This window comes from Macaca nemestrina, chromosome 7 (genome assembly GCF_043159975.1).
Source record: "Macaca nemestrina isolate mMacNem1 chromosome 7, mMacNem.hap1, whole genome shotgun sequence".
Taxonomy (NCBI): Eukaryota; Metazoa; Chordata; class Mammalia; order Primates; family Cercopithecidae; genus Macaca; species Macaca nemestrina.
Window position 1 is genome coordinate 172,289,183 of NC_092131.1, and position 26,008 is coordinate 172,315,190.

Genomic DNA, 26,008 nt, shown 5'->3' on the forward strand with positions numbered 1-26,008 from the left:
CTATTCCCGTTAAATTACCGTTGACATTCTTCACAAAATTAGAAAAGAAAAACTACTTTAAAATTCATACTGAACCAAAAAAGGGCCTTTATAGCCAAGGCACTTCTAATCAAAAAGAACAAAGCTAGAGGCATCACTCTACCAGACTTCAAACTATACTACAGTGCTACAGTAACCAAAACAGGATGGTACTGGCACAAAAACAGACACATAGACCAATGGAACAGAACAGAGAATTCAGAAATAAGACCACGCATCTATTACCATCTGATCTTCTACATACCTGACAAAAACAAGCAATGGGGAAAGGATTTCCTGTTTAATAAATGGTGCTGGGAGAACTGGCTAGCCATATGCAGAAAATTGAAACTGGACCCCTTCCTTACACCATGTACAAATATTAACTCAAGATAGATTGAAGACTTAAATGTAAAACCCTAAAATACAAAAACCTAGAAGAAAATGTGAGCACTATCATTCAGGACATAGGCACAGGCAAAGATTTCATGTTGAAAATGTCAAAAGCAATTGCAACAAAAACAAAAATTAACAAATGGGATCTAACTAAATTAAAGAGCTTCTGCACAGCAAAAGAAACTATCATCACAGTGAACAGACAACCTATAGAATAGGAGAAAATTTTTACAATCTGTCCATCTGACAAAGGTCTGATATCCAGAATCTACAATGAACTAAACAAATTTACAAGAAAAACACAACCCCATTAAAAAAATGGGCAAAAGACATGAATAGACACTTCTCAAAAGACATTTATGTGGCCAACAGACATATGGAAAAAAAAAGCTCAACATCACAGATCATTAGAGAAATGCAAGCCAAAACCACAATGAGATACCAACTCATGCCTGTCAGAATGGCGATTATTAAAAAGTCAAGAAACAACAGATGCCGGAAGGGCTGTGGAGTAATAGGAATGCTTGTATACTGTTGGTGGGAATGTAAGTTAGTTCAACCATTGTGGAAGACAGTGTGGCAATTTCTCAAAGGCCTAGAACCAGAAATATCATTTGATCCAGCAGTCCTATTACTGGGTATATACCCAAAGGAATATATAAATCATTCTATTATAAAGATACATGCGTGTGTATGTTCATTGCAACACTATTCACAATAGCAAAGATATGGAATCAACCCAAATGCTCATCAATGATAGACTAAAGAAAATGTGGTACACATACACCATGGAATACTACACAGCCATAAAGTGAAATGAGATCATGTCCTCTACAGGGACATGGATGAAGCTGGAAGCCATTATTCTCAGCAAACTAATGCAGGAACAGAAAACCAAACACTGTATATTCTCATAAGTGGGAGCTGAACAATGAGAACACATGCACATGGGCTACGGCAGGCAAGAACACACACCGGGGCCTGTCGGGTGGGGTTCTGGTAGTGGGAGAGCATCAGGAAAAATAGCGAATGCATGCTGGGCTTAATACCTAGGTGATGGGTTGATAGGTGCAGCAAACCACCATAGCACATGTTTATCTATGTTTCAGCACATGTATCCCTGAACTTAAAATATAAAATTAAATTTAAAAAATAAAAATACTCTTGTGCACATGTACCCTAGAACTTAAAGTATAATAAAAATGTAAATAAATAAAAAATAATAAATTATTATACTTAGAGTATTTACATTTAATGTAATTATTGATATGTTAGGGGCTTATGTGTGCCATTTTATTTCTGTATTTTGTTTATCTTTTTTGTGTTTTACCTGCCTTCCTGTAGGCTATTTGAACATTTTTAAGAATTCCATTTGATTTATTCATAGCGTGTCCCAGTGGAACACTTTATGTATATATAAATTATTCCAGTGAGTGATACTCTATTGTTTGAATATTAGTAGTTTTTCTAGGTATTGTATTATTTATGAATAGCTTATTCCTGTCTACTAATGTTATTTTACCAGTTTGCATGCAGCATAGAAACTTTACCTCCCTTTATCCTCTCCTCCTTCACTATTTTCTCCACATACATTAAAAACATTTCAGACAGTTTTATACTTTTTGCTTCAGCCAACAAACATAATTTAGAAAACAGGAGAAAAAGGTCTATTATATTTACCCATATTTTTACTTACTGCATTTTTCCCTCCTTTCTCTCCACACTTCCTTCTTTTAATGTTTCCTTTCTATCTATTGAACTTGCTTTAGCTATTTTTCTGAAGGTAGATGTGGTGGCAACACAATCTTTTAGTTGCCTGAATCTGAGAATTTCTGCATTTTTCTTTCGTTCTTGACCAATATGTTCCACTATATATGGGATTCTGAGTTGATATTTTTTTCAGCATTTGAAAATCTTCCTTCTGAACTCTCTGGTTTCCAATGAATAGTACTCTGTCATTTGAATTATTTTTGCAGTATGGGTAATGTGTCATTTTTCTTTCTCTGTTTTTAAGGTTTTTGCATGGTCCTTAATTTTTAGAAATTTGACTACGATGTGTCGTGGTGGTGATTTCTTTGGATTTATCTTGTTTGGGGTTTGCTCATTTCTTTAATCTATAGATCTGTGTCTTGTATCAAATTTGTAAAGTGTCAGTCATTATTCATGTACTTCTTCAACTCCACCTTCTTTCTACTTTTATCTGGGACTCCAATTATATGATTATTAGATTTTTTTTGTAGTCCCGTAGGTCTCTGACTTTTTTTTCTTTTAGTTTATTTTACCTTTGTTTTTCAAATTGGGTAATTTATATTCTGTCTTTGTGTTCACAGTCTCCACCTGTAATTCTTAGTAAAGCAGGTTATTTGTAAGATGAGAATATTTTAGAGAATAATTCAGCATGAAAACAATCAGATCATATTCATGACAATACAGGATGTAAAATGGGATCATAGAACTTAAACAGTTCTTTCAACAATTGGATAATGCCATTAGTACAACTTTATGTAATGTTTTCTTTGCACTGTATATCTTATTTTTAATATGATTAAATTATTTTGAAAAAACGCACTAATTATGTAGTATTCCATTTTGTGTACAAGCAGTGATGCATTGCTGGGCAGTTAACTTTGTTGATAATATTGCTAGCACTATAAATAACATTATGAAGAACATCTTTGGGTTTCCATTTTTGCTGATGATCACTGACTGTTTTTTAGTATAATTTCTTAAATGTGAAATTAGTAGCTCAGGCTGGGCATGGTGACTCACGCCTGTAATACCAACACTTTGGGAGACCGAGACAGGTGGATCACTTGCAGTCAGGAGTTCAAGACCAGCCTGGCCAACATGATGAAACACTGTCTTCTACTAAAAATACAAAAATCAACCTTGTGTGGTGGTGCACGCCTGTAGTCCCAGCTACTTGGGAGGCCGAGGCACGAGAATCACTTGAATCCAGGAGGCAGAGGTTGCAGTGAGCTGAGATTGCACCACTGCACTCCAGCCTGAGTGACAGAGTGAGACTCTGTCTCAAAAAAAAAAAAACAGAAAAGAAATTAGTAGCCCCAAAAGTTAGTATTGTTTTTCAAAAAGCTCTCTGTACTAAAGGCAACTTATAAATCGCTTTGAAGAAAGTATGTGCTGGTTTATGTATGTTGACTCATTGTAGGAAACTTTCACCATACCCTCATCAGCTTTGAGTCTTATTTTAAAATATTGACTTGAATGGTGACTTGGTTTATTTTATATATACACATTTATGTGTAAGTAAAGATTTAAAGAAATAGCCCACAGTTATGGAAGCAAATTGGTCTTTTATTCTCTCAGGATCATTTCCAACAATGTGTGGTGAAAAAGTCTGTGAACCCATACCTGGAGGAGGAAGAGCGTCTAGAATGTAGAAATGTAGCCATATTTTACAGTTTTACTTATTATTTATAAATTCAATGTTAGAATTAATCCAGTGAAATGAGAGAAGACAAACATATTGAATGACAGGCACTTTTTTCCCCATTCATGTGTTTTTGGAAGCCTTATTTTGCACCCTTCTCCCAAAGCAACAGTGTATATCCATAACCTTTGGAGTGTTATTCCTTCCCTCTTCATGTGTGAGTTTAGTGGAGTAGCTTTTCATTATTTTAGTGTGTCGTGTTCAGGTTCTAAGAGCAGAAGGGAAGATTGTGTTCCCTTTGTCTTCTCTTCCTTCCCCCGTGCCTCTGCCTTTCTGATGGAGCTATCTACTGGCAGAGCTTTGGGAACTCGATGCCTTTAAACTTTAGGTGGCACAATCGAGATGAGACTGGGAAAGTTCCTCCTGAGGGGTGAGTGAGTATTGTGAGATTTTTGGAAAGGTAAAAGGTCATGGAAGGTAGATGAGAAGGTTGGGATGTGTCTTTGGGGGAAAGGTGAGGGTAGAAACAATCTCATTCTTAAGGTTTAGTGGAAGTTCTTCGACTAGGTTATAAAATGCTGTGGGGCTGTTTCTTTCCTGGAAATCTCTCCTTATTTTATAACCTAATCTTTCATGATAATCGGACTTTCTATAAAATATAAATTAGGGAAAATGTATTCCTTGGTGCTATGGTTTAAATGTGTCCCCCAAAGTTCATATGTTGGGATCTTAATTCCTAATGCAACAGTATTGGAAAGTGGGCCTAATAGGAGGTGATTAGCTGATAATGATTAATATTGTTATTGTAGGAGTGAGTTATTGTGAGAGGGAGATATAATTATCTCAAGAGTGGACATGTTATAAAAGTGAGTTTGGTCGCCTCTTGCTGTCTCTGGAGCACTCTCTAGCCCTTCCATCTTCCATCATGGGATGTTGTAGCAAGAAGCCGCACTGCCAGATTGCACTTTGAAATTGGACTTCCCAAGGTCCAGAACTGTGAGAAATAAATTTCTTTATAAATCACCCCCTTCGTGATGTTTTGTTACGGCAACACAAAACAGACCAAGACATTGGGTCAAATTGCAAAGAAACATTGTTGTTCTAGGTTATAATAAATGTAAAAACTAGCGCAGATTTATTTTGGGCTACATGTGAAGGGATGAGGTAAGGAGGGTGGATGGTGTGGGACAGAAATTCAACTGTTAACTATTATATAGATTCAAACTTGGATGTCATCTACACATAGCAATATTCCTAGCCAGTTCAAGGTTTATAATGAAAAAATATTTCCCTGACATATTAAGTGGCTCATATATAACAGGAAGGTCATTTATGAAGGAAGGAATTACTTTGGAAATTTATGCAAACTATTTAATCACCTAAATTATGAAAAAGGTTCAAAGCAATTTGGTTCCCGATTTTGTGATAGGAACGTTTTTCTTGGTAATTGGTGTAGTGGCTTCATGTCAGGAGTCACTTCATTCTCCCTTTCAGAAGAGGAAAAAGGTTTATGAATGGTCTGTATTTGATTTTTTTAGCACCTCACTATTTCATGTAGAAGAGGACATCAGTATATGCCCTAGATTAGATGGGCAATGGAACTTTGGGCTGAAGAGGGGAGAGGTATAGTTTTCCTTGTGTTAAAACTCTGTTTGATTAATTAGAATGAACTGCCAAGGTATTTCTGGGTACCAGTAATTTATTATCTTCCTACAAGTCTGTAAGAGAAGGATAGAGCCTAAAGGTCTGTACAGAACTCACTAGTTATAGATTTTACGGAAAAACAAACATATTTGAAAACTGCAAGTTTAATCAGATTCTACAGGACTTCTTAGAATCCTTGTGACCACAGGCTGAGTGCAATGGCTCACACCTGTAATCCCAGCACTTTGGGAGGCCGAGGTGGGCAGATCACCTGAGATCAGGAGATTGAGACCATCCTGGTTAACATGGTGAAACCCTGTTTCTACTAAAAATACAAAAAATTAGCTGGGTGTGGTGGTGGGCACCTGTAGTCCCAGCTACTTGGGAGGCTGAGGCAGGAGAATGGCGTGAACCTGGGAGGCGGATCTTGCAGTGAACCGAGATCGTGCCACTGCACTCCAGCCTGGGCGACAGAGCCAGACTCCATCTCAAAAAAAAAAAAAAAAAAAAAATGCTTGTGACAACAACATGGACTAGGAATTGGTAGGAGGGGTTATAGTTCTTTCCTAATTTACATAGGGCTCTCTTAGACTTAGGGTGACCCCAGCCTGATTTCACAGGGTAGGACTTCCAGTGAATTCTCTCTTACCAGTGTGTTCCTTGTTTGGAGTTCAGCACTGGGGACTGACTGGGGAGCAATGTGCATGAGCAACATGCAGTCTCAGAACATGCACTTTGGGCAAAGAGCAGAGCCCCTTTAGATCAGGGTTGGATTTACCATGGTGGCTCCAGTAGAGGACTGAAGCTTTGGCATATCATGCTCAATGTTCCTTCCTCTCCATCAGATATTTTTAATAAATGTGCAAGTCTTTAATAAATGTGAATCACCAGTGGTGGATATTTTGTCCAGGAATTGTCCTGAAGAGGAAGACAGTTCGGACCAGCTGCCCTGGGAAACTCCTTAGGCTACTCGACTCGAGTGCAGCCTCGCTGACTGCTCATGCTAGTGCGTTAGAAGGTGGCCACAAGGACAGCTGGCACTGCCTGCACAGCCTGCACTCATACCCATGCTCATCGACTGACCTCTGATTCTTTTTTTTTTTTTTTTTTTTGAGTGGGAGTTCTGCTCTTGTGGCCCAGGCTGGAGTGCAATGGCATGATCACAGCTCACTGCAACCTCCACGTCCCGGGTTCAAGTAATTCTCCTGCCTCAGCCTCCTGAGTAGCTGGGATTACAGGCACCCACCACCACAGCCAGTGATTTTTTGTATTTTTAGTAGAGCTAGTGTCTCACCATGTTGGCCAGGCCTCAAACTCCTGATCGCAGGTGATCCACCTGCCTTAGCCTCCCAAAGTGCTGGGACTGTAAGTGGGAACCACTGCACCCAGCCTCCCCCTAATTCTTATAGTTCAGCAGCATGTCCCTATAGGTCACTTCTAGTAGTCTTTGCTGTTTAAATAAGCTTAGGAGCATCTGCAAACTTAGAAAGTTTCCTGCCTTTGAGATAATTTATAAAAATATCAATGTTGATTCTGGCAGAAACCCCCATGTAGGCCCTTTATCCCAATTAGTGCTTTTCAAACGTTAGAGTGCCTGACGTTGTGGTAGATCATTAGCTGTCTCTGCTACTTTATATATTTTCTCTATCTCTATCCTTATGCATACAAAGAAACTAAACACCGTATTTCATTCATTCTAAGATGCACGTTAGTTTCACATTTTAACTTTTTGTTTGAAATTGGGCATGTCTTACAATTGAATAGCGTCTTAGATTTGATGACATGTGAAACTGGAATAAATGCTTAGAGGATAAACAATGGAATTGGAATTATCCCTTAAGTGTATGTTAAAAATAACCTGAGAAGAGTTTGTATTTAAAAGTATTTTCAGAGTTTCGATTATGCTGACTCCAATTTTTGTATCCCATTCTTCTGAATCCAGTTTCTCTTCCCGGAGGACACCTGATAGTAATTACTTCAATGAAGTGGTGTCAGTAATGACATTGTCTTTGTTTAATCTGAAAAACACTTTTCTTTTACCTTTACTCTTGGATGGCAGTATGTAGCTGGTCTTAGACTCCAAAGTTGAAGGCCGTAATTACTTTCCATAATTTGAACATGTTACTTCATTGATTCCTGGCTGCTGTTACTGTGCCTTGCCATCTGCTCCCTGGCCAGTTGTTGTTACTTGGTAGATAAACTGTATTTGATTCTGTACTTTTAAGATATTCTTTTTCATAGTCTATAGTTTTACTATTTATTAAATAGTAAAATTATTTATTAACATTATAAATAAACATAAATAAACTGCCTTGTAGTACCTTCAAGTTTTTTTTAAAGATAAACACTTCTGGCCAGGTGTGCTGGCTCATGCCTGTAATCCCAGCACTTTGGGAGGCCGGGATGGGCAGATCATGAGGTCAGGAGATTGAGACCATCCTGGCTAACACAGTGAAACCCCATCTCTACTAAAAATACAAAAAATTAGCTGGGCGTGGTGGCAGACACTGTAGTCCCAGCTACTCAGGAGACTGAGGCAGGAGAATGGTGTGAACCCGGGAGGTGGAGCTTGCAGTGAGCCGAGGTGGCGCCACCGCACTCCAGCCTCAGTGACAGAGCAAGAATCCATCTCAAAAAAAAAAAAAGAAAAAAAAAAAAGATGAGCACTTTTATTTTTAAGTTCACGTTAACAGTTATCTTTAAAGAAAACTTGAAGGTACTGCAGGGAGTTTCCCTGGAGGCCACGTAGTTTCCCCCTGTGAGCATCCTCTTAACATCAGCATGACCCTTTTTGTTACAATCGGTAATTGGATCTTCATAGATATTTTAAACTGAGGTCCATACTTTATTCACATTTTCTTGACTTTTTAATCCCATTTCCTTTTTCCGTTCCAGGATCCCATCCAGGATACCATGTTGCATATAGTCCTCTCAGCTTTTGAGGCTCCTCTTGGTTGTAACCGTTTTTTAGCCTTTCCTTGTTGATGATCTTGACAGTTTTGAGCAGGGCACTGGTCAGATGTTTTGTAACGTGTCTCTCCATTGGGATTTGTTGGATGTTTTTATCCAGGTTAGAATGGGGTAGTATGTTTTGGGGTAGACAGAGAGCAGAGTATTATATGTTTTATCCAGGTTAGATTGGGGTAGTATGTTTTGGAGTAGACAGCAGAGTATTATATGTTATCATATCATATGCAGGGTGCATAATATCAATATGACTTACTGTTGTGAGCCTTAATCAAATGGCTTAAAATGGTATTCGTCAGATCCCTCGACTGTAAAGTTACTCTTTTTCTCCTATTTATATACTGTACTCTTTGGAAGGAAGTCACTAGGCACAGCCCACATTAAGGAGTGGAGAGTAATGTTTCACCTCCATGAAGGCAAAGTGTCTACATAAATTGAAATAATTCTTCATGGACAGTTTGCCTCCTTCACCCCATTTATTTATTTAATCATTTATTTATGTCAGTACAGACTCAGGAGTATTTATTTTATACTTAGGATTGTAATCCAGTATTACCTTATTTTGTTGTTCAAATTGTTCTAGTTTTTACCACTAGGTACTTGTTAAATTTGCTGCAGTATCCCTCTGGCTTAACGGCATTGGTGTTATTTTCTCTTTTCACTCATTTTCCTTCTTTCTGGCTCTACAGTATGTTCCAGATTCATCTGGTATATTTCCTGCCCAACACCTAGAATCAGCCATTTCTCCAGAACTCCTGGTTCCTTGTCTTGGTGAATGATTAGAAAGCAAGGTTTGGGTGCCAGGTGGTTCATTGCCATTGGGGTGTCATCATTTCTAGGCCCTTTAGACCGACAGAGCAAAGAGTTGTATCTGTATATAATAGCTCATATATACACAAATATCTCTAAGTATATCTGTATGTAACCATATGTATCCTTATTAAGCTAAATGTGAATTCTTGCTTAAGTCTCCAACTCTTACTCTAAAGTGAGAAAACTGATTTCTACACATGGCATGCATTTACTTAACTGTTCGATTCCAGTATTCATGTACAGTAGTTTCAGAATTGGTAACTCATAACTCTGTGAGGAACAACTTCATCAACTAGAGTGCAATGCTGATATGCAGTTCCTTGCAGAATACACCCAGTTTCAAAGTTACTTAGGCCAGCACCTTTTTCTCCCAGTCATGTCAGTAAAATTGTTTTGTACTTTTTTAATGCATTTGAATCCTTTTGTTACATTTTGCATTCCATCCTGGATCACCAAATCTCCTAAATATTTGTTTTGTATTTTGCATTCATTTTGGGTTACTCTTTGCATTGTAAAGTTCTATGAGTTTTGACAATGCTTAATATCTTGTATTCACCATTAAAATATGATATAGAATTCTCTGCTCTAGAAGTACTCTGTGCTCCATTTATCTATTCCTAACCCCCACCTCTGGCAACCACTGATAAATTTACCGTCTCTCAAGTTTTGCCTTTTGTAGAATGTCTTTTTATTGGAATGATACAGTATGTAGCCTTTTCAGCCTGACTTCTTTCACTTAGCACTGTGTATTTAAGAGTCACCTATATCTTTCATGGCTTGATAGCTCATTTCATTTTACACTGGAATAATATTCCATTGTGTGGATGTGCCATGGTTTGTTTTTCCATTCACCTATTACAAGACATCTTGATTGCATCCAGTTTTTGTGATTATGCATTAGGCTGCTATAAACATTCATGTGCAGGTTTTCTGTAGATACATGTTTTTGGATCATTGGGTAAATATCTAGGAATATAGTTGTTGTATCGTGTGGTAACACTAGGTTTAGTTTTGTAAGAAACCGCCAAATTGTTTTCCAAAGTGGTTGTACCGTTTTGCATTCTTACCGGCAATGAATGAGCCTTCCTGTTGCTCCACATCCTCCCGGCAATTGGTTGGTAATGTGAACTTTTCAGATTTTAGTCTTCCTGATAGGTGTATGGGTGGTATTGTGTTGTTATAATTTGCATTTCCATGATAACATGCTGTGGAGCATCTTTTCATATGTTTGTTATTTGTACATCATCTTTGGTGAGTTGTCTGTTCATATCTTTTAGCCATTTTTTAGTTAGGCTGTTTGTTTTTGTCTTGCTGGGTTTCTTTCCTATATTTTGAATATAAGTTCTTGATCAGAGATGTATTTTGTAAAATTTTATCCCAGTCTGTAGTTTTTCTTTTCATTCTTGTAACAGCGTCTTCCGTAGAGCAGTTTTTAATTTGAATAAAGTCCAACTTACTAATTTTTTCTTTGCGCAGATCATCATGTCTTTGCTGTTGTATCAAAAACCATAATCACCAAACCCAAAGTCACATATATTTAATCCTGTATTTTCTTCTAGTATTAGAATTGTATATTTTACATGTAGGCTTATGATCCACTTTGATTTAATTTCTGTGATAAGCGTAAGATCTATGTTGAATTTTTTAGATGTTTTTCTTACGTGGTGTCTACTGAGCTTCTTGGATCTATGATTTGTGTCTGTCAATGGTGTTGGGAAGTTCTCAGCCATTATTATTTCAACTGTTCTTTCTGCTCTGCTCTCCTTTGTGGTGATTCAACTATATATGTGTTATACCTTTCAAAATCGTCCCACAATTTTTGGATAATCTGTGTTTCTTTTTTCTTTTTGCAATTCAGTTTTGGAAGTTTCTATTGACATATTATCCAGCTCACTGATTCCTTGCTTGGCTGTGTCCAGGCTCCTCATGAGGTCATCAAGTGCTTTCTTTCTTTTTTCTTTTGAAATTTTAACATGTAGACAGAAAGGCTACATTGCACTACTGTGAATTTAACTTGCATTTTTCACAAAATATGTTCAGATTGCATACAGGCATTCTGTATTTCTGTTACACTGGTTTTGATTTCTAGTATTTCCTTGCAATTCTTTCTGAGAGTTTCTGTCTTTCTGCTGATGTTACTCAACTGCTTTTGCATGTTGTTTATTTTTCCTTTAGCACCTTTCACATATTTATCATGTTATTTTAAATTTCTTATCTGATAATTTCAACATTTGTATCATATCTAAGTCCTATTCTGATGTTTGCTTTGTCTCTGCAGACTGTTTTTTCTTGTCTTTTAATTGCCTTGTAATTTTTCTGTCATAAACCAGAAATGTTCACGACATTATGAATTTAGATAAGTACGTTTTTAGTGTGCGAATACACGTGACAAGTAGTAGTTGGGCTTTATTTGATGCTTGCTTGCTACAGTTTTAACTGCCAGAGGCGTCAGGTTCTTCTAGTGTTCTTGTTTTTGTCTTCCCTCTTGATGTCTGTATTCCTTAACTGAGTACTCTTTCTCAGAGAATCTACGGCTTTTTGGACTGTAATTCACAGTAGTTATACTGGACCCCTGTTGGTGTGGTGGGAAGTGGGGATGGGGGGAAGAAGTGTTCTGTAATCCTGTGTTACATGGTAGTGTTTAGTAGGCCTCTGTGTCTGGGCTCTGACCTTCACAAGTGTTTCTCTAGTGATATAGTAGTGACACAGCTTTTCCCCGCCTTAGGTAAGACAGAAAGGCTACAGGGTGCTGGAGTGGGATGAATGTCATTTCCCTAGCAGGGATAAGGCTCTGAGAAACCCTGGAGAGTAGGCTTTTTTTGTCGAGAAGGTTCTGGGTGACCCATTTCCCAATGGTTACTTTTCCCCTTCTCTCGCTGGAGCCACAAGGAGCTCTTTCTTGCGTGTTTACCATGGGAACCTGGTGGAGTTTCTAGAGATAAAACCCATGAAATTATAGAGGCCTCAACAAGACTGTGGCTCTCTGGGGGTTTCTCACTCTCATTCATTGCTGGTTCACACTCAGCAACCAGAGGTTCACTGAAATTACCGTTGAAGCATTACCACAAGTTCGTAGCTCCAGTGGCTTCTGCTCTGAGTGAGCAGATCTTGGCTGTGCGCCGAATTCCATGTCTCTCCGGACTTCAGTGTGGTACTTACCGGCGTCAGTCCCTCCTGAGTCCAATAAATGACATTGATTTTTCATTTCATTCATTTTTTTTTCTGTTGTAAGTATGAGAGTGATTAATTCTAAGCTATTTACATGCCAGAGCTAAAAAATGATGGAGGTTGGAATTAGTCCTTGATTTATACTTACATTTTTGAGGAACTTGTACTTCCTTAATCTGAGGGTAAGTTGGCAATTCTGGAAATTTCCCAGCCATTATTTCCTTAACCTTTCTTTTATAAAACTATTTTATACACATATTGAATCTTTTCATTGTGCCCTTCAAGTCTTTCAAGCATTCACATTCTCCTCTTTATCCTTCTGAGTTACATTGTAGGTCATTTTGTTGAGTCTGTCTTCAGCTTACTGATGATCGTTTCTGTTCTTTAAATTCATTGTTTAACCCACCCATTGAGCTTTTGTTTCAGTTACTAAACTTTTCATTTTGCAAAGCTCTTACTTTTGTTTTCTTCCAAATCTGCATTTTTACGCCTAGAATATCTCATTCTTTTACTATGTTTTTGATTTCTTTAGTGCATTTAATCACGTTAAACATACTTATTCAATATTATCCCTCTGATATTGCTCTTCTCTGTATTTTGGGGAGCTTATTCCTCCTGACTTGGTTTTCTCTCTTTCACTCATGGAGAATTTTATACTTTATGTATTTTGTATTTTTGATCAGGAGGGTATAATCATTGTTGTGTTTTCTATGCAACAATTTTTTGTTATTATTATTTTCTTCCTTTTTTCTTTTTTGTGGTTTGTTAATTTGTTTGTTCTCATTGTGTCTGTCTGGGACCTCAAGTTTTACTGACCTGGAACAACTTCTAAGCTAATTCCATGACTTGCAGAGTTCCTAGGCATTGTGGATTGGTTACATTTGAATTCTCCATCAGAAAGAAGGCCAATGCATTTTCAGGAAATAGAGTATACCCTGGTTCTCCACTTTCAGCCCAGAATGACACAGACTAACTTGATTCTTTTTTGGTCAGTGGTCTCTTCAAGATTTCCTGGACCATGCTGGTGTAAGTAGATGGGGGATTTGGTTCAGCCCTCCACCTACGAAAGAGAATCTTTTCATAGTCCCACTTAGGCATTGTTTAAGCTCTCTGTGAATAACACTGGCCACTGGTCTCCACACTCCTGCACTCTGCTGTGGTGTCAGCTCACGGACTTAAAATGTTCTTTTCAGTTTCCTCTTGGATGTTGTTGTAGTGTTCAAGGATTTCTTGTGAGCCAGAATCAATATTTAAAAAGACATTTGTTTGATTTTCTCCAGAATTTCCAGGTGTTTATATCAGGATGGTATTCACATTATAGAGTCTCCTGTTTGGCTAGAACCACAAGCAGGTCTCCCATTTATTATCCCGGCATACTTAAACTAGTTTCTCTGTGTTGTAGTCTCCATATCAGCTCTAGCTGTGGCTTCTTTGTTTCACTTCCATTTCCAACCTCTTCTGTAATGGATGTAATCTCTTGGTGTGTTTGCTCTGCGAACGCTGTGATTCTCTCTCACCGTGATTATCTCGTGTCCTGCCTTCATGCCAGTAACTCAATTTTTTAGCTGTATCTGTTTTGTTCCTGTTTCTAATCTAACTACGTAATAATTTGTTTTGGTTCTCAGTTTATTCGTTTAGCTCTGCAATGTTCCTTTTATTCTGTTATTTTATTAGCTTATCTTTGAAATCATGCTTAATTTGATCCAAGGCTTATATAGTATAATATAAAGAACTCATGAGAAGCGTGCCCTTCTTATTTGGGCTTTTCTTCCAGGCTACTTTGTATATTAGTTATGTGTGTGTGCCTAGCTGCCTTTCTTCTTTGTGCTTGTTATTTTAAAATTTTTATTTATGTATATATTTAATCATTCATTCATTCATACTCATACTCCCTTCTTGTGGCTGTCATTCCAATTTGTTTTCATCTGGCTCATGCCTCAGTATTTTCTGTGATGTAATAGGGATGCGTTATTTTTATGTTATACTTTCCTGATTCGTGGCCTGATTTATTTTTATCTTTGTTCATTAAGCCAATTAGCCTATATTATTTGCAGAAGTATTAGAAACATCAAATAACAACAACAAAAAAGCAAGAACAATAAATGACTGCTTCTAAATCCTGCTCGTAACTTCCACTTATTTGTCTTAGCCCCTTCCCTTTCTATTGGCCTTTTGAACCCACCTTGCACCAGTTCCATACCAAGAACTCTGTTGGGGTCTCCTTATCTCTAACTCAGTTCTTTAGAGGACCCCAATTGTGATGAGATTTATTGCAACTAGCTTTCTGACAATTCATTGAAAAAGCCTGATATTGAAGTTACATAAATTTTGGAACCAAGGCATTTGTGAGAGTCTGGCTGTGTGTATAGGTGTTTGCTCTTAGTCCAGAGAAATACAACTTGTAAACACTCAAGGAAATTCCTGAAAATTGATTCAGTTGGGATGACGGCTTAAACTTAAAAGGGGGATTTATCCTTTCTGTTCAAGGATAGTTCAGATGAAGTTTGATTCTTGCTCCACTCAGTATGCTGGAAACCCAGCATCTCTCTTCCTCTTTCTCCTCTACTCACAATCTTCCTATGACTACCTGTTGTCAGCTCTGCTAATTCAAGATTGATTCCTTCTCTGTTAGGTTCTGCTCTCATGATCCACCTTCCAGGCTTCATTCCCCAAGAGTTAGGTCCTTTGAGGGAGATAGGGGGCCCTTCCTCATGGAAAGAAAGAAACCCTTTCAGTTGAAGTGAAAAGTCCATGCTTGAACTCTTCCTCCCTCCCTGAGAAGGATGGGGCCGCTCTGAGGATGGGAGTCCACCCAGCGAGAACCAAATGGACATCAGGTGGGGTGGGGCTCACCTCTCCCAGGCAAGCTCTCTTATTCCTGCACATACAGGCAGCTGAACACCTTGGTTTGCCTTGCTCCCCTCAATCTGGCATTGGGCAGTGGATTTCACAGGGGGAACAAAAGTCCGTGGTGTGCCTGGATCAAGGTCCTAAGCTGAAGAAACCCACCTGCCTCTGTTCGCCTGGCATTTATTCTCCAGAAAGGACCCAGGCTGATCAGCCAGTTTCCCATCTTGCCATCATGGGTCTTTCCTGGGATTATGTCTCAAGGAATTACATGCTGACCTGTTGGGAGGAAAAAAATATATATATCAATATACATGTGTTATACTGTGGTCTGATTTTTAAAATCCCTTAAGCCTTATACTTTGCATAGTTCCTGAAATCGGTGTTCTCGAACTGTGCAGGATTAACTTTGGTAGTTAAAAATAGAATCAAAGAGTTCAGAATCACTCTGCTGGGGGAGTTCTAGGCACAGAAGTTTTTCCAAGGACTGCAGTCTCTGCCTCAGTGGGTCTTTGGAGCAACGTCTCCAATCTCAGGGTCTTCAGAGTGCTGTGTTTTAAAACATAATGCATTTCCTCTATTTGTCAGGTTTCATGGTACTGTCAGAAATAAGCATATATCTGTAAACAGTTCGGCTGTGATTAAGGAGCTCCTAGAATCCTAGAAATAGTGAAGTTTCATAGCTTAACCCTTTGCCAAGGTGGCTAGCTGGTGGATGAGGCCAGGATCCAAGGCTTGAAGGAAGTCAGGTTGCACACTTTTTGAAAAGATTCTCATCTGCACATTGATGCATCGCAGAATAACCATGAACCCACTGGGAATATTAAATGCTGACCTCTAGACACATAATTCCTAAGCCTTAATTTCAGTGGGAACCGAACCAACCAGGTTTCAAAGATGAGCCAATAAAATAACAGAATAAAAGGAACATTGCAGAGCTAAATGAATAAACTGAGAACCAAAACAAATTATTACACAGTTAAATTAGAAACAGAAAACCAACCAGTAATTATGTGCCACCCCTAAAAATAGGCAGCCGCAGATAGCGAGGAGATACTGTCAGTTTGGGCCAATTCTCTTAGCTTTTTCAGTACCTTCCTATCAAAGGAACTTTTTTTCCAGTAATTTAACAGTGGAGAATTTTGCTATGTTTTAGGCACTTTTCTTCGTGCTACCTATTCAGTCCTTGCAACATGCTGGAGAGAGAGCAGTTAACAGCCTTCACCCTTGTTTTCACAAATAAGGGAACTGAGTCTCAGAAAAGTTCAGGTGATGAGACTACCCCAAGCCCACATGACTAGTGAATAGCAGAGCTCAGAGCCTGTGATATCTGTATTTTTTACACTGTGTCCCCAACAAACAGACCCTGAGGAGTCCCAAAATGTGAGCAGAGGTAGAGCTGAACTCTGCATCCCGAGAGGGCCAGGCCCTGTGGTACAAGGACCAGGATGGTCCTAGAAATGCCAAGCTCCCCTTCAGCGGCTCTCAGACATCCAGGCTTCAGGACTCCTTTGCTCTCTTTAAGGTTATTGAGGATCCTCTAAGTTTTGTTTATGTGATTATATCTATCAATATTTACCACATTGGAGATAAAGGCTAAGAAACATTTTAAAGCTCATTAATTCACTTAACATAATAAGGCCATTCCATGAATAGCATAATATTAACATAAATAGCATTTTATGGAAAATGACCATATTTTCACCCAAGAAATCAGTGGGAAGGGTGGCGTTGCTTTTTATTTTGCAAATCTCCTTAATGCCTCATGTAATAGAAAACATCTGGACGCTCTGACCAGCTTCTGCATTCAGTCTGCTGCTGGTCCCTATGTGCTGTAGCCTCTGCAAAGCTCTATGGAAGACTCAAGGGGAAAGGGGGGTGAAAGAGAGAAATAACGTCTAACCATTATGAAGAAAGATTTGTCTCACTGGTCCTCTGAAAGCGTCTCAGAAACCAAGGGGTTCCAAGACCATACTTTGAAAACTTCTGTCTTGTACAATTACCAAAGGGAATTATTTGTCATGATCGTAATCATAGTGTTTGCTGTTACAACAAGGAGGGAAGAATGACATCGTGGTTCAAAACACAAGTGTTGAAAACTCAACTTTATGAAGCAGGTTAGGGGGTTGGATCTCAGTTTCTGTACTTAGCTGTGTGACCTAGGACCAGGAGCCTTTTTGTTTCATAATTGATATATTTATGCATTCCCCTTCTCCTTTGATTATAAAGGTAATACATGCTCATAGCAAAGCATTCAAACAGAAAAGAGACATATAAAATTAAATTTGGGGGGTCTCCCATAATCTCCATTATTAAATGAGAAAAATAATAATACTTACTTTGCTGGATTATTGTCGTGAAGCCAAAATGAGTTGTTTGCGTGTGCATGTCATGTGACATTTAGAAATGCAAACTCTATTTAAAGGCTAGCTTTGTTATTTTCAGGTATCACTGATACCTGATACCTGATATTTATTGATATCCTTTTGGCAAAGTACTTGTTCATCTTTTGTCCATTTTTCTATTGGATTGCCTGCCCTTTTCTGATTGATTTTTAGGAGTTTATTTCTTATTCTGAATATGAGTCTTTTGTCAGACCTAGTATCTTGCTGACTCAGGGAAAACCTCAGTTTGTTATGCTGTAAAACTAAGAAAAAAATATAGTGGATGTAAAGAGTATTAAATTAGATAAAAGAAGTCACCCTTGTTATAAACTTTAGAGTGCTACACAGATATGAATTTATATTATGCAGCTATTTTCTCTGCAAACAAGAATTTAGAAATGGTGGTGGTTAGGTCTATTGTTATGTGTTTGCTTTTTTTTCTTAGCATCTACACAAAGAAAAAAAAATAATGTGATGGGAGCTCTGTAAAAGCACATTGAATGATGTTACTCAGTAATTCACAAAAGAAAAATTGCTGCAGAAATGCAAGATAGCACATTATGCATTACCACGACAGTTGAATTCTGAACCATATACACGATTATTCAGAGAGATTGATTTTAAGAAGCACAATCACTTAAAGTGCGCTCTCAACTGAAGGGCTCAGATTGGAAAAGAATGAAGGGAGTTAGGCGTGTTGACTTGAGGGTGCCTTGCCACACCGGCCTTCTGGGATTATGTGGGCTGGGGACCCTGCCTCCTCCTGTCTTCATCTGAGACGGAGAAGAGAGTGTAGATCTTGCAGGAGAGCCATGTGTGTGAGTAGCTATGTGGCGACAGCCACTGGCACTGAGTGACACTGCACAGATTGCAGCATGCTCCTCCTCTTCCCACCTGCTGTAGCAGACAGGGCAGCTGTTTGCATCCCTATTTCGGAGGAGAGAACACTGAAATGCCCAGAAGCCAATTGCCTGATGAGTCCGGAGCCCCAGGGTCTTTTGCCTCTGTGGACTCTGCTCCTCCATGCCCTCCTGCCCAGTTGGGGAGGGCAGGAATAGCCAGGGGGCAGCCTGAGGATCTGGAATTGCTGAAGCCCACTTTCACAGTGCAATGGTCTGAATGTTTTTGTCCCCCGCCAAATGTATATGTTGAGATCTGAATCCCCAAGGCGATGGTGTTAGGAGGTGATTAGTCCATGAGGGTGCAGTCATGATGGATGGTCCCCTTATATATGAGGCCCCAGAGACCTCCCTCGCCCCTTCCACCATGCGAGGACACAGTGAAAAGGTGGCTGCCTATGATCCGGGAAGCCAGCCCCCACCAGACACCAGGGTTCAGCCATAGTGGCAGGTTAATCATGGACTTCCGGCCTCCAGAACTGTGAGAAACAAACTTCTATGTTTTATAAGATACCCAGTGTATAATATTTTGTTATAAGCGTCCAAACGGAATAAAACATAGAGTGTGTGCTACTTAATTGCAGGCCCCTAGGTTCCTGTGGAATACTGTTCTTTGGGAGACTAAACCTGTGTATTTATTCATAGGCCTCTGGGCCAGGATTGGATGTTTCTATCCCCTCTCTTGCAGGAACCCCCTAGTTTGACCAGGGTGGCCTCCAACTTGGAGGGAGTGACTGCTGTAGGCAGCTCTGCCTGCTGATTCATGGTTTCAGGCTCAAGTGCTGCATGGCAGGCTGGGGGCTCTGGCAGCAGTGGAGGACATTTGGGTGAAAGAGAAGGAAACTTCCCTGCTGGGTGAGGAGCTAGATTTTGTCCCTAGGTAAATTCTGGGCAGTGGGAGTGGAGCCCCTGCATCCTGCCCTGAATGTCCTTCTGCTGGGGGCCAGAGGGCCATGTGGGAACTATAATCCCATCTGGGGACTTTCCACACTCAGAGGTGTGGCTACCATCCCCAGGTCTCCCAGTTCACCTGCAGCCTGTGTGGCCAAATGCAAACCCTGAGGCAAGGAAGTTGAGTGCAGAGCTGAAGTCCTGCTCCAGGTGCTCTGTGCAGAAGCCTGTCGGGAAGCAGGGGGCTGAGCTCAGCTTTAGTGCAGCAGGGTTGGGACAGGCTTGCCAGGGACCAAGGAGGGAAAAGGCTGTGGGGAGAGGGGAGGGGAGAGATGGACCCTGAACCTGCTTTTGGAGTAGCCCCTGGGGAGGGAGGGTTTTTCTTGCCAGCCTGTCAGGGTCTTGCAGGAGGAGACACAACACCTGCAGACCTATTGCTGCCAGAGTCCCACAGGACCCCTTTGAGAAAGGGGAAAGGGATCAGTCAGGAGCCATTTTGCAAATGAGGAGACTGAGGCCTGCAGCCGCTGCCTCTCATCTGTGGTCACAGACGTGGGGGCCTGGAGACAGTAAATGCCTGGATAGAACCTTGGCAAGCAGGGCTAGTCATGGGGACCAAGGGACAAAGGCTCAGGGCTGGGGTGCACATGATGGGTGTGAGGAGATCCACATACTGTGGTATTGCAGGATTACAGGTTGTTAAATCAGAGGCTCAACCCCAGGACGCCACCCCTTGTCACTCTGGGTGAAGTCCATGTCCCTGTCTTCCTCCTTGTAGGGACCCTGTTCCCTCCCTCTGTGACCCTTGTTACCATTTGTTGTTACAGGTTGTTATAAGTGTATCATTATTGTGTTGTATAATCCTACCTCATTCCCCGCCCCCACCAACACACACACACACACACACACACACACACACACACACACACACACACACAATTTTTATTCTAGGAGCTCAGGAGCAATATTAATTTCCACTGCACACGTCAGGCAAGCATAATGCTGGGGACAGGAGATGTTCCATAAATGTTGCATGAATGAATGAATGAATGAATGAAAACTTGGCTGGACCATGGCTTGTAGCAATGGCTTGTGCACTTCACTCAAGACTTTTGACTTGATCCTTTGGGCAGTGCAGTTGGAGGAGGGTGATCTGATCGTATCGGCGGTCAGAAAGTCTGGTCTAAAGATGAGTAGAGGACCGCCTCTGTGTGTATGTGTGCCTGCGGTGTGCATAGAGGCAGCAGGCTGCACAGTGGGGATGGGAAGGAGGTGAGGGACCTTGTCACTGCAGACAGAGAGCCAAGAGACTCAGACCATGTGTGGCCCGTACAGGTGCTAGGAGGAGGGAGATTGTTCTGGGAGCATGGTTCCTCATGCCCTTCTCTCTCCCTCTTGAGTCTTTGTGGGGGGCTCCCCTAATGGGCATCCCTGCATGCTCAGGTGGTGGTGGCTGCTGCTTGTTGATTACAGTTTGAAAAGCTGTACTTGGTCCCAAGCTGCCACACACCGCTGAAATTCAGTGTTCCTCTAATGGGGTTTCTGTTAGAATGTTGGAAAGAAGAAAGCCTTTTAATTAGATTGGTAGTAATTGAGCTCCCAAACCACAGAAGCCTTTCTCTCAGCAGATGAAGACACACATGCAATTAAAAGAAGGAAAGGCACCTCAATGGAACCCTTTCTAATTTTAAGTCCATTAAAAACAACAACTCCTTAATAAGTTGAGGTAACAGATATACATTCTGAAGAGTTTAACAACACTTCCCAATAATATTGGAGATTGAACTGGAACTGGAGTGCTCCAGCTACTTAAATGGATAGCTCTGTTGGGGATCATTTGCTCAGTGCAGAGTGCAGAGACATGTTAGCTCTACAACTTTTCCCACCGAAAACTCCTGGCACATTTTATTAGGAAAATGGGATATATTTTTTCCTGTAACTGAATAAATGTTCAGCGTCTTGTGGCCATTGCCCCTGGCCTGGGGTCCCCTGAAACATCATCCCATGTCCCTCCCTAGGCAGCCCTCTCCTCTCTGTGGGATTTGCCCCACCTGGCCCATCTCACCGTAGAGGTGCCCAACATGTGAGCGACTGGGCTGGGGCACTGATGCATCAGAGTGTCCCTGCCAGCTTCTTACATGCTCAACGCATTTTCATTGTAATGAGAGGCAGCACTTTTTTCATCTGCATCCCTGCCCACTGACACGCCCCAGTAGATGCCACGTTCTTTCTGCCTTTGGGTCTTTTTTTTTTTTTTTTTTTTTTTGGAAACTGCCCATCGCTGAACCAGGCCAAGTAGATTCTGTTGCAGGAGCTTGAGGTTTCAGCTCCTGTTCACATCTTCACAGGGGCATTAATTAATATTTTCTCTGGAGAGGGTGTCAACTGCTAATGCACAGAGCCCTTTGGGTTGGAGTTATTTCATACTGAATCACAACATTCACAGTATAACTATTGTACAGAATTCACTCATTTGCCTCCTTTCACGTTGTTTTATTGGGCTTGGTCAGCCATACTAAAATGCAAGTTGCCTTCCATTTGGAAAGGCCGGTCTTGACGGGTCTCTTCTCTATACGTCCTGTGCTGGAGCAAAGTCACAGCTGGTACACTATCCAAGCTCCCTGGTTAGCACGTAGGCTTAGCTGGAGGCAGAACTCAGGGAGGTGTTTTGGAAATGTAGGAAAATAGGCTCTGGAGTCCGAGAGATCCAAGTTTGAATGGCTGCTTCTAAAGTCACCTCATCTTTCTCACCTTTAGTTTACTCACCTAGGTAGGCTTTACCTTCAGGTGTATTTCAAAGCCTGATGTTCCCCCTAGAAGTTAGAGGATGAGAGAAAAGTCCAGATCTGCAGGGACAAGTCAGAGTCACGGCCCACATTTCACCACCCACACAGGGTGCAGCAGCTCCACACAGGGCCATGGCCCCTTTCCTGGGGGAGGGAGGCATAGCATATTTGTATTTGTTTAAAACTGTATATATTTTGGAAATAAACCTGACTTTAAAAACTTGGATTTTCACCTACTTTTATGGTTTTTTTTAGTCTGTGAATTATTTAAAAATACAAAGATAAATAGCTAAATCATTAGCAGGCATCATTTCTGGATGGTAAGGTTGCAGAGTTTTAATTTTCTTCTTTATACTTTTCCATCTTTTTAAAATGCTGTATAATAAATGTGTCTTACTTTGGAATAAATGGAAAAGCTTAACTCTGGGGAAATGCTGCTTGCATATATTGGAAGTGCTTGGTGCATTCTAATTTCCACACATAATGATCCCAACAGTCAGATCCCCACGTGAATAATTGTCTCATTCTTTCTTTTGTAAACCATATCATATTTATGCTGCTGCTTTTTTTTTTTTTTTTTAAGGATGAGAAGAACCAAGTTTTAACCACCAACATTTGGCTGCAAATGGTAAGTTAAGAGAATGACAATCTCATCCATGGGCCTGCAAGATCTTGCACCCAAGATTTTTGTCCTGATACCTGAGATGCTTGCTTCTGAGAGGTCCTATTTAGAAAAGAAAACATAACCATGGCTGTCACACCAACTCCACAGCTGCCAACAATGAATGTTGGGTGTATGACACTACAGTCTGCAGTGCTCAACACATGCACAAGCTCAGCACATAGGACAGGGTAATGTGGGGACACTTCAGAAGCACTTCAGGCAAGACAAGTAAGAAGATACAGGGCTGCATGTAGATGTCCACAACCTGCACCATAGCCAGTCCCCAGGACTCAGGAGTTCCAGCCCTGCCCTCTGTGGCCTCCAGAGCTGCATGTTTGAATCAGGTGGAGTGTTCCTAAACCAGAGGCCCTCGTACTCTGCTCTAGTGATGCTTGTAAGAATCTTGAAATGCTGCCTATCATTTGTAGATTTTTAACTTGACATCTGCAATACTAACCTAAATTTAATTAATTGCAAATGATGCCACTTAACATCCAATTGTAAATATTGACACTGAAAAATGGAACGGTCAGTCTCTATGTTAAATGGAATCAAAATAGCATAATAATTTGGTGCCCATCTCATTCAAACACCATATGAACAAGCCTTTTTTAAAACTGTCAGATGTTTAACATAGTCCCTTTTTTCTTTGCGAATGCATTTCTATTCTGCTTTCTATAGGGAATTTTATCCTAATGTAATATAGTTTTATGTTTGAAAGTCTCTCTCTCTTTTTTTTTTTCTTTTTTTTTGAGACAGAGTCTTGTTCTGTCATCCAGGCTGGAGTGCAGTAGAGTGGTGCAATCTTGGCTTACTGCAACCTCTGCCTCCCAGGTTCAAGTGATTCTCCTGCCTCAGCCTCCCAAGTAGCTGGAATTACAGGCATGCACCACCGCGTCCGGCTAGTTTTTGTATTTTTTAGTAGAGACAGGGTTTCTTCATGTTGGCCAGGCTGGTCTTGAACTCCTGACTTCAGGTGATCCACCCACCTCGGCCTCCCAAAGTGCTGGGATTACAGGCATGAGCCACCATGCTGGGCCGAAAGTCTTTTATTAATCACTGTGCCTTGGTTTTTTCAAATGTAAATATTTACACAAGAATTATTCCTTTACACCATAAATATTAAATTTTGTTTCTTTTGGATTGATTTAAGTTTGCTGTTGTTATTGGTATTATAATTCATCAAAATGACATAAATTAAATTTTTAAGTAATTATGAAACATAAATTTTTGTTGGCAATTTATATCTGCCCAAGATGAGTTTGTTTTAAATTAGTTCATGTATCCCCAGATGACTTATTATTACTTGAATGGAGAAATGATAGTTTTCACATCAATTCTGTTGCTGTTTTTTAACTAGGTGTAGTAACATGAGTAGTTGGACATGAAAGCCACTTTGTTAAAGCAATGTTACTCAATCTTTGTACTTCTTCTAGATTATATGCCAAAAATAATGTAGTTTTCATCAAATGTATCAGCTGACAGCTTGATTAGTTTCTCCTTCAGTTTTGTTGAAAACAAAGAATTAAAAGAATTAAAACCCACCGGACCTTTGAAAGTGTTTGCCACCCAATTTGTAAGGTAATTCACACAGACACAGAGGCTGATACTTGAATCGATCCTTTGTTTGGTTCTTGGGTCAGTGTCCCAAGATGGGAGTTGAGGTAAGATAAGAGAAATGTGCCCCTCTTTGTCAAGTGGAAAGGGAGAAGTAAAAATGGAGGCAAAGGATAGTCCCATGTGGTTCTTGGGCAGGTGAGTTATCCTGCAAATACATGTGGAGTTGAGGAATAGAAAATGGATCTGCATCCAGCCTGGCCAACATGGTGAAACCCCGTCTCAACTAAAAATACAAAACTTAGCCAGGTGTGGTGGTGCACACCTGTAATCCCAGCTACTCAGGAGGCTGAGGCAGGAGAATCTCTTGAACCCAGAAGGCAGAGGTTGCAGTGAACTGAGATTACACCACTGCACTCCAGCCTGGGGAACAGAGCAAGACTCAGTCTCAAAAAAAGAAAAGAAAAGAAAAGAAAATGAATCTGCTTAAAGCCATTGCTAGGAGTACAAGGTGCACCCATAGCTACATGTGAGACCCCTGCAGAACCTAACGTTAGTCAGGTGAGAGCCCTTGAGAGACTCCCCTGCAGGATTTAAAGCAGCATACTTCAGTGAGCGCATCCCTGCCCTTGCCTTTGCCACCTACTCTAGCTTCCCTCCTTTTGCGCAGGACACACATGATCTGTGCTCTCCTGGAAGGCCCAGCCCTTCTTCCCATGGGCAGGCTCATCTCCTGGCCCCTGCTGAGAGCCCGGCATTAATGATTGTCCTTGCTGCCTGTAGCATCAAAATAGTGTCCGTGGGTCATTCTCGCTTTTGTCCCTCCCTACAGACTTTTCATTTGAATAAATGTTAAAGCCATGGATCCATTGGCTCAAACCAAAAACCTTTAACTCTTGTCTCACACATCTCACCCCTGATACATCAACAAATCCTGGCAGCTTGACATGCAAAACCGATCCAGGATCTAACTACAGCCTCAGCCATGATACTTTCACCCTGGTCTACATGGGCGTCATCTCTCACCTCCATTATTAGGAGTCCCCATCCAGCCTTCCGCGTCAGTGTCGCCTCTTCTGGTGGTGTCTGTCCTCAACATAGCAGCCGGCATATAGCTTCTTGGCACAGCTCCCTCCAGGGGCTCCTGTCTCCCTGGACAGCATAGGAACTGAAATCCTCGAAGTGGCCTTGGATTCAATTCCCTCCTTGCCTGGCTCCTTTTTCTTCTCCCCTCCCCTCTATCCTTTGCTTCCTGGCTGCGCTCACTGCCCACTTGTTGGGTGACACACATGTCACCCGAGCACGTGCCCCCCTCAGGGCCTTTGCACTGGCTGCTCTCCCTGCCAGGAAGACTCGTCCCTAAGAACCACTTGATTTCCCCCTTACTTCTCACTGGTCTCTTCCTAAAGGTCACCTCTTCATTGAGGTCTTCCCTGAGCTCCAATGTACTGTCCCAAACCCTCCCCTCCACCTCCAGCCCACTGTGTTCTCTTTATCCTGTTATATTTTTCTCCCAAAGGCTTCTCACCATCTAACCCACTTTGTGGTCACTCGTCTATCTGCTCATTGGTTCTGAGTCTTCC

At 40.7% G+C, this 26,008-nt stretch overlaps 1 protein-coding gene across 2 annotated transcripts in view; it reads left to right on the plus strand.

Moving 5' to 3' along the window:
* The window catches only part of LOC105497533 (cholinergic receptor nicotinic alpha 7 subunit), a 134,125-nt gene that overhangs the window by 41,538 nt on the left and 66,579 nt on the right, over positions 1 to 26,008 (plus strand). For both annotated transcript variants that reach the window (XM_011768676.3, XM_071067250.1), the window contains one exon: positions 22,788 to 22,832. In XM_011768676.3, coding sequence (XP_011766978.1) covers positions 22,788 to 22,832 — 45 coding nt within the window. The remainder of the gene's footprint in view (positions 1 to 22,787; positions 22,833 to 26,008) is intronic.